This window comes from Osmerus mordax, chromosome 11 (assembly GCF_038355195.1).
Source record: "Osmerus mordax isolate fOsmMor3 chromosome 11, fOsmMor3.pri, whole genome shotgun sequence".
Lineage (NCBI taxonomy): Eukaryota > Metazoa > Chordata > Actinopteri > Osmeriformes > Osmeridae > Osmerus > Osmerus mordax.
In genome coordinates, this window is record NC_090060.1 from 13,446,102 (window position 1) to 13,461,457 (window position 15,356).

Below are 15,356 nucleotides of genomic sequence, written 5' to 3' on the forward strand. Positions count from 1 at the left end.
ACAAGCTTGGTGCTTAGCTCTAGATGAAATATTCCACTTACATTCTATTTTTTATGTATTTTATGATTTAAGAACCTCGTGCCTTGAAGTAAAGACAGATGATATGAAAGTGAAGTGGGATCTTTGAAGCCAGCTAGGTGTTCCTTAGGGCACAGACAGGGTTTCATGTCAGGAAATTTGAGTCAACTCTCTGAGTGTTCCCAAAACTGGAGCTTTGAATTTTTGTAATTGCTGACTTTAAAGAAAGTGAACATCAAACAGTTGAGAAATGGTTTGTTTCTGCTGCAGTAAACATGAAGAGGCGGGTCAGGGACATATGTCCTCTCATTAATCTTAGATACATCTTCTGTTCATTTCCAATTAAACAAGGCTTCTCACAGACGCAAATAGACTGAGATTAATTGTGTATGTTCTACATGTTTGTGTTCCTCCATCTTGACGGTGGGGAGTAAACCAGCCCTTCTAAACACCCACCACACACACACACACACACGCACGCACACGCACACACACACGCACACACACACACACGCACACACGCACACGCACACACACATGCACACACACACGCACGCACACACACACACACATACACACACACACACACACACCTGCTCCCCCAAAACACAAATGTTCGCGCTGTCACCCCCTCCATCAGGAGAGACATGTGCCAAAGACACACTGTTTTATTCATTTGGAAACAGTGCTGGTCTGTAGCAGTGAGGCTTCTGCCCTGCTATTGCAGTACTGCAGCATAACAACAAAGACCATTGTAAAATGTACATGTATGATCCATCATGGTGCTCCGGGTTGATTTTTATGTTGGACCTTTGACCGTGGTTAAATAGTTCCTGTTTATTTGTGCTGAGCTGCTATAAATCCCTCAATAACCGGTATTTATAGAAGTGTCATTTAGTGACATAGGGCGCCTGCTCTCATTTCTAAATGAACCACATTAGCAGTTTTCCCGGTGACATGTTTATTGACCCTTGTAATACATTCTCACCCTTAGACGTGCAGGCTAATTTAATGCTAAAGCATAGCTTTATGAGTGTGTGTAGAATCACCACAGATCGCGGCTACCTAATCAATCAGGCCTCGTTCAGTAAACAGAGTGCCACTCTGGAAAGCTTTTATATTTCCAAATCATTCCATTAATGAAAGTTATACACCAAGGGGAGAATCCATTCTGTTGATTTACTCCAGCAAACACTGGCAAAAAAACAGCTGCTTAATATCCCTCTTGAAGGCCCCACTCTCTTCTCTCAGTGTTAACAAGCCATTACTGGGAGCTATGCATCCCCCTTCCTCAGCATAAATATGCCTTTTCCTCTCATCTAAACGGGCCCCAAGTTTAGAGAGGAGGCCCCTTATGTGCAGGCCAGCCCCAGTCCTGTCCCCAGGGTCAGTCTGTTCTGGAGGTCACATCTCATCTTCATAGCCCCCTGTCTGCCTTCTCTTCTCCCTCCTATAGGTTGGAGGTGTGTGTAAGTGTGCATTTGTGTTTTGGGGTGTGTATTAACCAGGTATTAACTTTCACACACACACACATAAACACACCTACACTCCCAGCCCTGTGCTTGGTGCCTGGTGAGACCTGTCTTTGGTAGTCTCAGTAGTTGATATTTACAGTAAGTGCTAGACATTCATATGTGTTCTGTTTATAGCCATGCTCCTGAAAGCCTTTTTATGGGGGGGTTGGGTGCTGTACTGTGTGTGTGTGTGTGTGTTGGTGAGATAATGTCAGCCCCCTCTCTTTCGGTACTAATTGAGCTAAGTGTGTCAGACTGGATGATTAAAACAGGCCATTAAAACTGTAACAGCCTTTAGAACGGCATCACACCACACAAAAAAAGATGAGCATCACTCTACAATGTACTCTGCTGGTTGAAAGCTCTGCATGTGTGTCCTGACGTCCCCGTCCCCTGCCTGGACTGAGCCCAGCCCCTGTCTTCTCCCTCCGCAGGTGGACCGCCAGTCCCAGTTCATCCAGGGCTACCGGGTTCTGTTCAGGCAGGCGTCGGGACTGTCCTCCCCAGGACCCTGGCAGACCCAGGACGTCAAGGTGCCCTCGGAGCGCAGCGTGGTCCTCTCTGGCCTCAAGAAGGGGATCGTCTACGAGATCAAGGTCCGCCCCTACTTCAACGAGTTCCAAGGCATGGACAGCGAGTCGAGGACGGCCCGTACCACGGAGGAAGGTGGGTTCCCTCCTCGGATGCTCCGCGGAGAGGGATTGGTTCCCTCACACACGTCTGACATGTTTCACCGCGGCGTCGCTTTCAACAGGCGGTGGTCACGATAAGATGGTGTCACGCATAATGTCCTCTCCCTGCAGTGACGTTGTGGGGGGGTTTCTGTGCGCGTGTCTATGTTTGTTTGTGTGTGCGTGTGTGTTTGTGTGTGTGTGTGTGTGCGTGTAGACCTGCCGTGCATGCTGACCTTTTCTGCTGTGCTTGTTTGTTTATGATTGGTGGTGTTTTCTCTGGGCGCCATCTCATCCATCACCCTGCAGCTACAGCCTGAGCTGTGATTGGATGCCACGCTCACTTCCTGCTGCTGGGCGGATCAGTCGCCCTCAGACAGACACACGCTCGCACGCGCACTCTGCAATTTCCTCCACTCCGTTTTCAGCTCATTGATTGTTATAGAGACAGAGATGATACAGAGAGATGACACCAGCAGAACTTAGGGTACCCACAATTACACCCGTAACAACCAGCACCTCACAGGCCAATTATTATGCAGAACAGGGCGCAAGATGTACTGTACCACAGATGCACGGTTCATGCAGCCGTATACACGTTTACAGCTCACACGGTGTATGGTCTCTGCCCCCCCTCCCCCCCCTCCCCAGCATCGTCATGGCTGCAGATAGCAGACAGTTCACATCCTATGGAGGTGACAGGCCCATTTATTTCCCCTGTCGCCCCTGAGGGACCCTATCTCCTGTGACCAGCCTGTACATGCACTGCTTTATACTGTACACCCTGTGTTGTAGCTGCCAACACATTGCACCACACACACACACACACTGACTCACACACACACTGACTCACACACACCCTTCGTGTCCCTTAAATCCCAGAGCTCCACCCTGTCTGTGCAGTTACCAGGACTGATACTGCTTCCTGCTTCGGGTCTACCTGCTTCCTCAGAGTGCTCTGCTCTATTTATATCCCAGCTCTAATGGGCCTGGGTAGCCAGCCACAGTACACCTGCAGCCAGCCAGACAGCCACCCTGCCGCAGACAGTCACTGTGCTGCAGACAGTCACTGTGCTGCAGGCTCCTGTGAGATTAGGGGACTCCACACCAGCGCTGTTAGATTGATGGGGAATTGTAGTTGTGAAAGTGCTTAAAGCCGAGCGTGTCCATTAGTTAACACAATTAGAGAAGGCCCAGAGCAGGTCCGAGAGGACCCTGGGACGATGCTCTCCTATAAATAATGACTATGTCTCTGTAGGTTTGTTTAGTTTACCTGGATTTATTTTCTCACCCATGTGAGACATTGAGATTACAGCCCCAGATGGATGACTGTAGCTTGAGCACATTCCAGTTGACCTGCTGTAAAGAGCTGTCCATTTATTATGCTAAACACAGTCTCATTATGCTAAACTCACAGTCTCATTACAGACCAGTGCTACATCCAGTAGCCTGTTGGGATAGGGGAGGGTCAGTCCTATCTGACCAGGCCCTACCCCCGACCCCCGGGGGGAAGACCTGTGGAGGAGGCCCCCCTTGACTGCAGCTACTCTGCCCAGGGCCCAGATTACCCTTCTGCACTGTTTAATATGGGAGAGTTAGTCTCCTCTGTTTAGTATGGGAGAGTTAGCTACCATTAGCCTCCAGCTCAGCTGTGTGGACGTGAGGGAGACAGGGGGGCCACATTCCTGCCAGCCATACATCACAGCGCTAATGGCTCTATTAGCACAGCCTTCAGGGCCTCCAACGACAAATGTGTATTGTTTAGTGCAAATATGCATAATAATAAGCTGCTAAATCATTCATAACATTAACTTTGAATGACATTGCCTCTGATGGCTGCTGGGTGATGTAGCGTTGTGTCACCTGTGTCTAATCCCCCCCCGCTGGGTGGGTGGGGGCTCCAAGACAGGATGGGAGATGGGTCTCTCTCTGGGTAGATTGTCTGTAATAGGGTGAAGGCATTTGGTTTATCATTGGAGCCATTTGTCTTCTGCCATGACTGGTCCCGCTGGCCTTTCAGGGGGTCAGCATGTGACCGGCCGGCGCTGAGGGATGAGCGCAGATTTGCAGGGTGACACGTGCTGTTCCGGGAGAGAGAGGGTAGGGGCTGGTGGAGAGAGGGAGTGGGCTGGGGGGGGGGGGGAGAGGGGGGGGGAGAGGGGGGGAGAGAGAGGCAGAGCAGGAGTAATTGACCTGTCAGTATTCTGCTGCGGTTTGCCTCCCCTGCCAGTCACCACGGAAATGAGAAAAACATTATTTTTCAAATGTTATTTTCACCTGGGTTTGATGTTATTTAGTTCGCGTGTGCCAGGTCAGAGGAGTGCTGCTATCAGGCTGACAGCACTGTGGGGTTAATAAAACACAGGCCTCCACACTGTCTCTCCTGACTGGCGCTAGCCCTCTATCTGTGGAGGGTTACTGCTCTATCCCTCCCCCCTGCTCCTAGGCCGCTGGCTTTAGTTCCACCCGCCAGATCGATGAAGTCAGTCGATATGTTTACCTAGCCCTTGTTTCATTTCCCCCCCAAAATACATTTCTTCATATTTCCCTCACGTCTGAGAGACTCTCATCACATAAGCCTGTTGACCTGTGTGCTGGCCAGGCTCAGCCCAAGCTGCAGTGGTTTCCTGACAGAGAGATGCTGTCTGAGACGGTCTCCTTAGACATCTGGAGCAGCACTCTGGAGCAGAGACTGAGACTGGGCTTATTAAAGTCGAGTGACATGTTAAAGATAGATGTGTCAGGCCTTTCTGCTCTTCATGTAAATCCTCTTCTAATGAGCTCCTGTACCTGCACCCACCTGTTTTATCCTTCACCCTTTATCTTGTGTGTGTGTGTGTGTGTGGATTGGTGTGAACTGTGTGATGTCCTGTAATGCCCCACCACCTACTCCATGCAACCTGTTGACATCTCTCCCCCCCCCCCTAGCTCCCAGTGCCCCCCCCCAGCAGGTGACGGTCCTGACAGTGGGCAGCCAGAACAGCACCTCCGTCAGCATCTCCTGGGACCCCCCTCCTCCTGACCACCAGAACGGCATCGTTCAGGAGTACAAGGCAAGTCCCACCCCCACATCAGGCTGCACGTGCTCAGTACAGCCTAACTCTCACAGAGAGGGTCAGGATCGCTCCAAAGATTCATCTGACCTCACAGAGGCTGCGTGTCATGCTGACTCTCTCTTCCTTGCTCTCTCTCTCTCTCCTTCAGATCTGGTGCCTGGGGAACGAGACTCGTTTCCACGTGAACAAGACTGTGGACGCAGCCATCCGCTCGGTGCTGGTGGGGGGGCTGCAGGCGGGGGTGTTGTACCGGGTGGAGGTGGCTGCCAGCACCAGCGCAGGGGTGGGGGTGAGGAGCGAGCCTCAGACCATCATCATAGGTAAGACTGGGAGGGGGGGGGGAGGGGGGGGGGGGGTGAGTGATCTAATGACTGACGAGGAGTATAAGTATCTATTGATTAGCCATCCATTACTGTGGCGCTTCAACCGGTTAGTCCACCTATAGAATATATTGTATTACATTAGAGACATCTTCACTGCAATTAAGCCGTGGGGAAATAGAATCCTCTCTTATTAAGAAGAAAATGTTTACTGTTAGATAGCTTATGGCAGAAATGATTTAGTCATTAGTAACACCCAGCCCTGTAGATGTGGCCTGGCTGGTCATGATTTATATGGAGAGACTGCAGATTGGGTCTGGTTTGACCCATAACTGATGCCTTGGCCTGGGCCTGTTATTTTCCCAATGTCACTCCCGTAATCCATCTACTAGTCCAAGGTGTGTGTGTGTGTCTGTGTGTGTGTGTGTGTGTGTATGTGTGCGCGTATTGGATCTTCTGGTCTTATTATGCTTCATGAAATAGTGTCAGGCAGACAGGTGTGAGTGGGTCTGGATTGGAGATCAATATCCAGCAGCATGTGTGCTCCTCATCTCATTGCTTCCATGCTGCGGGTCAGATAGCAGAGTGAATTACTGTAGGCCCTGAGCTAAGCAAACAGCCGCTCACCTGGGCTTTGTCGTAAGCTTTCCGGCTTTCGCCTCGCTCAGTCTCCGCATTACATTTCACAGCACACCCACAAGATGAATGTCTGACTCGCACGGTCAATATGTTCTCTAATTCACGAGGGCAGGGTGTATTTTCCCTGAACCCGGCAGCCTCTGACCGCATCCCGCTCTGATACCGCTTCGATTTATGGGAGCAGATTACCTGTTGGGGAGGTGTACTGTATTCTCCAGTGTTCTGGGATCCCTGACTCTGATCCTCCCCCGCCCCGCCTCCCCCCAGGCAAGGACTTCCGAGACGTGATCATGAGCGGGAACCGTAACAACAGCATCACGGAGCAGATCACGGACGTGGTCAAGCAGCCGGCCTTCATCGCCGGGATCGGAGGGGCGTGCTGGGTCATCCTCATGGGCTTCAGCATCTGGCTGTACTGGAGGAGGAAGAAGAGGAAGGGGCTCAGCAACTACGCAGGTTAGACACGCACACACACACACGCGCACACACGCACACACACGCACACACACGCACACACACACGCGCACACACACACACGCGTTCTCCCTAGCTCCCTTTAGCCCAATATCTCTGTTGCAGCTAAGACTTAACCGCTTGTCGTTATCACGCACGTTTTCCAGATTGTTCCACATAGTTTGAGCAGGATGTAACTCTCCCCCCCCCCTCCATTAGAGCTGTTGCCACTATCCATCTCAAGGAGGTGTTTAAGACACCGGCAGCTGTCACGAGGCTGGAAGGGCACAGTGTCAGGGGACCAGTAGCTGTGGGGTGGTGCGAGGTTGACCCGTCCGCCCACAGTGTTGTTGATGCCCAGGGTGATGGGGCATGAGTGGGCTGGCTGCACAGCTAACGCTGGTCAGTCAGGAGAGACAGAGCTAGGCTGGAGCGGGCACATCTCACCTCCTACACAAACCGACACGCGGGCGCGCACACACACACACACACTGACATTTAAGTGTGAGAAGGGCATCTGAACACCCCTCCTCCAGTTGATCGCTTCCCCACACCACTGTTCTGATATCTAATGAGGGCGTGGGAGGTTGGAGGTAAGGCACTTACATAAGACATTTGGTATTAGTCAACATGGACCTCATGACTTCACTGTATAAACAGTGTAAGGAGTTGTGTTAGGTTGTCTGGATGTATTATTGTCTTCATATGTCACGACTTTGGCATCTCACAGCAATCTGCCCATATGTTGTTGTCACGCAGGCAGTGAAGTAACAGCAATCTGTTCTTCATATCTGTTTGAATCACGCTGTTTGTTTTGTGTTTTGTTTTTGTACTTCTTTGGTTTGTGCCGCTGTCTCTGCATCTTTGTGGCCAATGAGCAGGCTTCTTCCTGGCCCTGTGTAATGGAGTGTGTGTGGGGGGGGGGGGTTGTGGTTTGGCTTATACAGCCCCTCTAGGCCCCCCCCCCCCCTCCAGTCCCAGTACACAGAAGCACCCCCCCCCCCCCCCCCTCCCCGATCCAAAGCACTGCTTACCTTCTCAGGCCTTTAACACTGGACTTCTCTGTCTTCTTGTTTTGCAGTTCAGTCCTTCACCTTCACCCCTGCAGGTACTGTTCATTTGTCCCGTCTCCTCATCCCCATCCTGTCACAGGCCCCTCCTCTTCCTGCCCACAGGACCCTCCCCTTCCTGCCCACAGCATTCACCAGTTCTGGTAGACTGTCCTCAGGACACGCCCAATACAGAACCAAACCAGGCCCCATATCTGGACCAGATACAAGCTGCTCATTTGGTTACTCTGGTTTTGTTATTGGCGATGGCCTGAGCACAGACTCCAGCCTCGGCCCCTCCCCGAGAAACCAGCTTCCATCCTGTGCTGTGTTGTCCTGTGCTGTGTCATCCTGCGCTGTGTCATCCTGTGTTGTGTGTCGTGGCTGTCTGTGTTTGAATGAGCCTCCATGTTGCTGTTCTTCTCTCAGCGTGTGTCTGGCATTGCATCCATTGTGTCCCAGCTATGTTCCACCCTGCTCTGAACTCTCATGTGTCTTGTTTGCCTTCTGCTCCGGGGCCCCACAGGGGACATTTTCTTTGTCTTCTCTTCCTTGTTGTTCTGATTGTCTCTCTTTGAAACACTTCATGTCCCATGATGCTTTATGTCCTTGGATGATTTGGTCAATTGCAGTTAACTTGATAGCTGCAACAAGGTTAGCTCTTTCTGTAAGGACATGTGTCCAGTCCCAGAGTGGACATTGGACTGTGTCTGGCTGCCACAGACCACAGTCACAAATCCTCGTCGAGGACAAAAGAGCGATAGAGAGAGAGACATTTGGACCGTCCTCATGGATGTCTTTGAGACATGAGAATGTGAGTCTGCAGTGAGTCCACCGTGCCGTGCTGCTGTCAGTCTGTCTGACTGAGGCGAGGCGAGGCAGTGTGCCTGTGTCCTGTCTCTGTCAGCTACTGCAGAGGTGATTCACAGTGCTGTGGAGGCAGCCGGCCAGCAGAAGGAAGATTTGATGGAATTTTTATACGCTGATTACCACCCCCCCCCCCCCCACACACACACACACACACACACACACACACACACACACACACACTCACACACACGCCACTACACCCCAGATGCTTATTAAAGGGGATTAATCTGTATTCATATTGGAGAAAGTGCTTATCTGGAAGAAAGGAGTGCCACAGTCTCTGTTACTGCCACATCAGTCTGGCTAACATGAAAGTCCTCCTCTGCTGCCCACAAATGTGCCGGAGCACAGATAGGGACTTCAGAGGCCTCCTCGCTGCAGACCCACACACACACAAACATACACACAAACGCCTCACACAGTCCACACACACTTCACACACATTCAATCCACAAACACACACACTCCACACATACAAGCGCACCTCCCTAACTCCCCCTTTTACCATCCCCCATGTGTAAGCAGTGGGGAGAGGGGGACAGAGAGCGACGTCACGTAGCTTAGTGCTAGCGAAACGAAGCTTCAGTGGAGAGAGAAGGAAGGGCCCAGAGCCTGGTCCCTTTAAGATCACACTGTCAAAGACTTATGCAAACGAGCCGGCGTGGCTGGAATGAAGCTATCATTGATAATACAATCTGTCGTTATCTAAGTAGCAGTGCTGGATAGCGAGGGGGGTTTCCTGTTATATGGTTTATCATTAATGGATTTTACTCGCTTTGTGAAACGAAACGTAAACAATAACATCAAAGCAACATTGGCATTTTAATGTTCATCAAAGGAATCATGAGAATTATAGAATCATTCATCCAGCTATACAATGGATACAAACATTTGGGGAGTCAGATGGCTGAGCGGTTAGGGAAGCGGGCTAGTAATCAGAAGGTTGCCAGTTCGATTCCCGGCCGTGCCAAATGACGTTGTGTCCTTGGGCAAGGCACTTCACCCTACTTGCCTCGGGGGAAATGTCCCTGTACTTACTGTAAGTCGCTCTGGATAAGAGCGTCTGCTAAATGACTAAATGTAAAAATACCATGATGGCCAACACCCTGTGTAGTTTGAGAAAGGTACAGTCGATGACAGGGCAGACAGGTTCCTCTCATGGAGACTCTCTGAGATTCCCACACTGCCACCCCTTCCTCCCTAACATCTATCCATGTTCCAGCAGCCAGAGAACCCTCTCTTCTCCTCTCTTTGGGGAAGTGTTCACCCAACATGTGTGGGCTTGTTGGGAGACCAGCTGAAGAGAGGCCGAGAGGAGAGCAGGAATGTTCATCCCTCCTCCTCCTCTCTCTCCTCCTTTCTTTAATCTCCATCTGTGGAACAAATGAGCCAAATTACCATCCGCTTCTCAACTGAACCAGGGCCCCTTCTCTCTCTCTCCCCCCTCTCTCTTTCTTCCCCTCCCCTCTCCCTGTCTGTTGCATGGGGTGATTTCCAAACTCTCGCTCCCCCCCCCCCTCTGCTCTGCACATTTCCTGTGATCCATTGAAGTCCATGTTCTCAGCTCTAAAGCTTCCTTGTCATCACTCGTGTTGAACAGAGATGAAACAGATCGTCCTCTCTCTTCTCCTCTCTCTTTCTCTCTTATCTCTCTCTCTTCTCTTTCTCTCTCCACTCACTCTCTCTCCCTGTAACTCTCGATCTCTCTCTCTCCTAGCTGACAAGGCAGGTCCTTACTATCTGCAAATCAGTGTAAACGGAGCGGGCCTCATCCGGAGCTCCCTAAACGAGGGAACCCTGCTAGCATCGGCAGCGCTAACTCCCTGACGTCCACTGGACGTGGCGTTCAGACTGATTAATGAGCCCACTGACTTTTCTAATCATTTTGCGGGCTGAGATTTAATCACACTTCTGATGATAACTCAAGGATCAAAATAAGAGAGGCTAAGCGAGTCTTGTCTTTCATCAGGCATGCGTCCTTGGGAGGAACACATTAAGAGAGCGACGCGTGCAGAGCGGTCCAGCGTCCTCACTCACTGCTTACTTCTTTTTAATTTTCGCCCAGGGGGATGGACATGCAGGTCCATGGTCCTCTCTTAAAGAATCCATTAGTGTCCACCTAGTCTGCCAGGACACATGACCTTGGGTAGCACTTTATAATAGCTGTACACAAGGACAACGGCACCGTCTTCCTGTCTTCTTTTCTCTCTCTCTCTCTCTTTCTCTCTCTCTCTCTCTCTCTCTCTCTCTCTCTCTCTCTCTATCTCTCTCTCTCTATCTCTCTCTCTCATGTTGTTGTGTAACCTTTGGAAACCTTGGTGTGATGTCATGTAAAATGTCTGAAAATTCAACATTTTGCTTTGTTCTCTCTCTCTCTCTGTCTCTCTCCTTCTCCCCCTCTCTCCCTCCCTCCCCCCCTCTCCGCACCCACAGTGACGTTCCAGCGAGTCGACGGAGGACTGATGAGCAATGGCAGGTGAGTGTTCAGTCCATCAGGGACACGCTGCCCTTCCACCCAGACACAAACAATAGCAGGCCTATTATCCTTGTGCCAATCAAACCCTTGCTGCTTCCTGCATGTACACGCCACTTTACACCCAACGCACACTCCCGGCACTACATACACAACAGTACACATGACAGTACACACACACACACACACACACTGCGCATCACGCTGAGGCGCTGTCACGTCGTGTCCATCATCCCTGGAAACGGCAGAACCTTCCAGCACATCCACGCATCCTCCTCCAGGCGGCTTCTTTTCTTAGGTTCAAGTCTTCCCGATATTCACTGTAGACCTCGGCTCCTCAATAGTAACCACGTCATCTGCAACTGCAAGGCAAGCCCTCCCCTATATGCAGATAAGTGACGGATGAATCTATAGATAACCGATACCTGTGAACGTGTGTGTGTATGTCGCGTGCAGACCAGAGTGCAAACATTCCCAACGCATCTCCGTTCACGCATCGATACATGCAGCCATAAATCTCCCCAACGGAATTAGCAGAAACAATTTAAGCAGAGAAAGCTTTTATTTTATCATTTATCTTGCGCTGCCGGTTCCAGGGGGCCCAGCAGCCCCCTGGAGTGATAAATCTGCCTGTCACCTCGCGCGGGCGGTACGGATCCTAGCACATGTAATAATGTAAAAATAATTACCCAGGAGAGAGGTGTGGAGCGTACCCCTCCTGCCCCCACAGACAGTCTGCTTTCTCTTCACCCCCCCCTCTGTCTTTCTTCTCCTCCCCCCTCTCCTTCTCTGTCTCTCTCTCTCTCTCTCTCTCTCTCTCTCTCTCTCTCTCTCTCTCTCTCTCCTTCTCTCTATCTCTCTCTCTCTCTCCTTCTCTCTCCTTCTCTCTCTCTCCTTCTCTCTCTCTCTTTCCTTCTCTCTTTCCTTCTCTCTCCTTTCTCCTCTCTCTCTCTCTCTCTCTCTCTCTCTCTCTCTCTCTCTCTCTCTCTCTCTCTCTCTCTCTCTCTCTCTCTCTCTCTCCGTCTTTCTCGCCATCTACTTATATTTCTCTACGATGTGAGTCACAGTGGGTGTTTGTGAAGGGGGTCTGGACTTTAGAGGTTGGGGTTCATCTCAGCGACACCAGTTACTGAGGCTTTGTGGGTAATCCAGCCTGCCAGACAGCTACAGCTTCAGCACACCTGACTTCTCAAATCCCCACGGGATGGGAATCACTCTGTCTCATCTTCGAGCTGCGTTCGGCACCCTGTGTGCTCATGGCTGACTGTCTGGAGCTGTCTCTTTCTTCCTGTGTTTACTAAGTCTGAATACAGCTGTGTTTTCATTTGCTTTTAGCATGTGTGTGTGAGTGTGTGTGTGTGAGTGTGTGTGAGTGTGTGTGTGTGAGTGTGTGTGAGTGTGTGCTCGCCTGTCGGTGCACGTGCCTGTCCATATTTCTGTGGGCCCTGCCAGCAAGCACTCAAAGAATTAGCCCCACCACTTGCCATGCCTTTTCTCATCCGTTTTTTTTGTTGCTGTAGTGTTTTTCCTTCAATTTTCCACATAAGTGCCTCTGATTCTCACCCCGGTGGAGGGGCTGGAAGTCTCCCCCCCTGTCTCTGTGTTCCTCCCATCTGCAAGCTGGAGGGAGATGTGGCAGCACAGCAGGTTGGAGCCGGGAGTCGTGTGTCTCTCTTAACGTAAATCTCTCCCTGTTGGGTCTCTCGGCTGACATCCGAGCCCAGATGTTGCAGCCTCCCCATCTGCCTAGAGAGAGCAGCAGAGGATCACAGGGAAGTGTGTTCATTCGTTATGTGGGATGTTTATCGCATTAATTAGACAATAGCAAATGAAGCTACGTCTGTTTCCAGGCTCCTCATTGGCTGCTGCCAAATTGCCCTGACTGAACAATTACACTTAATCGATCACAGAATAAATGATTCAAGGAAGATGAATTGCTTGCAGATTGGTGAAACCTGGATGGTATGACTTTGGCTGCTCTGTAGAAATTGATAGAAGACGATGAAGTCTTTCTTCCTCGCGCTGGCAGAAAGATGGTCATTATGAATCTAACAACTTCCTATACTGCCATTCGTCAATATTTTAATAAAAGAAGGAGGGAGAGGGCTTAGTCATGACTGTTGATATGGAGATTCCTGTACACCGCTAGACAGAGAAATACCAGTCCGACAGAGGAATCTCTGTGCACAGTATGCAGATCTAAGAGGGAAATGTGTTTCCAACACGCCTTAAGTGTAATTTAATGTGCCATCTTTTAGTGTGAGTTGTAGTCTCACTAGCCAGAGTGTGGACCCATAAACTCTCCTGATTTATGGAGTTGTTTTGGGATGAATATCTCTCTGCTGGCTTGTTTATGACTCACCTTGCATCAGACATCTTGGGCGGTATTTCAGGTTTGCTACCTTTCACAACACCAGACACGACTGACAAAAATGGCCTCAAATCTAATTTCATCAGCCAAGGCTGCAATACATTGGGAGGTCCACTAGGATCCAAAGTTTCATGTCAAATTGTTGTAAGACGCATTACCCCTTTCCCCCTCCGAGTCACGGCCCCCATATAACAGATACAGCCAATTACAATCACTCTTATTCTAATTATCCTCTCAGGGAATGGGTTGCTAAGTTCTAAATTCAGGACATGGACAGGGCAGCCGTTTACAGTGTTAACTCCTCGTCTCCCAAATGCTTGGTGGTTTGGGTTTGGTGTGGTGCAGGGGGGGGGGAGGAGGTGCTGGGTTATCCGCCCGAGCTGTGAGACTGGTAATGAGGGAGGGATGGAACTATATTTTATATTGAGACAGGAGCGTCTCTCTCTCCCTCTTTCCATCACTCTGTCTCTCTCTCTCTCCAACCCTCTCTTTCCCGGTCTCTCTCTCCCTCTATCTTTCTCATCCTTTTGTCATCTGGCAGGAAACTCTGAGCTGACAGATGTCGAGCGGGAGAGAGGAAGGAGGGAGGGATGAAATGAGGAGGTGTGTGGGGAGAAGGAGAATGGGGTTAGGAAGAGATTGATGCTGAGTGAGCGAGGGAGGGAGGGAGGGAGGGAGGGAGGGAGGGAGGGAGGGAGGGAGGGAGGGAGGGAAAGAATGAAGGGAGCGGGGGAATGTGGCAGTGAGAAACGGTGGGGTGGGGATGGGGGTGAGGGCAGGGAGATGTATTACCACATGAGAAGTGCACACGTCTGATGCACAGCCATCAATTTGAAAGACTCTTCTCCCCCCCCAGGGCCTGTTTTGGCATTCAGGAACCATGGTGAGGGCTCTTAGCTTGTCAAGGCCTCCTTCTGTAGCCCTGCCCTTCATATATACCACCCCCCCCCCCCCCCCCACACACACACACACACACACACACATCACTAGCCACAACCCCCAGCTCTTCTCATTAGAACCTGTGGCTGAGGAAGAGGTGAGCTGCAGCTCCTGTTCCAGCACCATGTGCAGATCCTGAGCCTTCCCCCTCTCCTCCTGGTGCCATGTCCCTTCCCTAGAGCAGAAGGGCCTTTTGTCTGGAAAAGCAGCCAGACAGCCAGGCAGGACGGCAAGAAGGGAGTCAGACAGACAGGCAAGCAGACAGACACAGACAGACAGGGGGTGCTAGTTGGACCTCAACAATCTGTGATATCTCAGGGAAGAGAGAAAAAGAGAGAGAGAGCGAGAGAGAGAGAGAGAGAGAGAGAGAGAGCGGGCAGAGCTGCCGCACAGGAGGCCTCTGACACAGTAACCCAGGTCAGCTCACTTCTTCCCTGACGCGTGAGCGTTAACTGCGCTGTCACTTCACAGCACGATGCTCTCCGTTTCCTGTTCCGCATGAGCAGGAAACTCTGTCACTCCTTGAATATTTTCACAAACTCATTTCCATTGCACTCAAAATCCCCCCTCTATTGTCCGTGTTAGAATGGAGCCGTACGGGTAACGGAACAAAATCACACACGCACAAAGGGACCCGGCTTCGTCTCACGCTCTCATCTACCGCCGACGGTGTTGCCGTGGTAACGAGCCCCAGACGTGACTGTACAGTAAAGTGGCCCTAATGCCCTCCCAGCAGTCACCCATGACAGGTTAAAGTCTTAATGGTCGCTTTTTATAGACCCCCCCCCCCCCCGCCGCCCCTCTCCAGGAGGGAGGGACACACAACACCTGTTAAATGGAGCTAGTCCCCCCATCACCCTCCGGCATCACACAAGTGGGTTGGTTGAGGGAGGATGGCTGTGAAAACACAGCAATGCACAGGACAGGATGAATGTGTAAGTGCGTAGGAGTGGCGGTACATACATGCTTGTGTGTGTGTGTGT

The 15,356-nt window shown here is 50.9% G+C and overlaps 1 protein-coding gene across 1 annotated transcript in view; it reads left to right on the forward strand.

The window, feature by feature from the left end:
• The window catches only part of robo2 (roundabout, axon guidance receptor, homolog 2 (Drosophila)), a 158,184-nt gene that overhangs the window by 122,896 nt on the left and 19,932 nt on the right, over positions 1-15,356 (forward strand). Inside the window, exons 16-21 of the mRNA XM_067246708.1 lie at positions 1,967-2,198; positions 5,132-5,256; positions 5,408-5,579; positions 6,486-6,674; positions 7,753-7,779; positions 11,024-11,066. Coding sequence (XP_067102809.1) covers positions 1,967-2,198; positions 5,132-5,256; positions 5,408-5,579; positions 6,486-6,674; positions 7,753-7,779; positions 11,024-11,066 — 788 coding nt within the window. The remainder of the gene's footprint in view (positions 1-1,966; positions 2,199-5,131; positions 5,257-5,407; positions 5,580-6,485; positions 6,675-7,752; positions 7,780-11,023; positions 11,067-15,356) is intronic.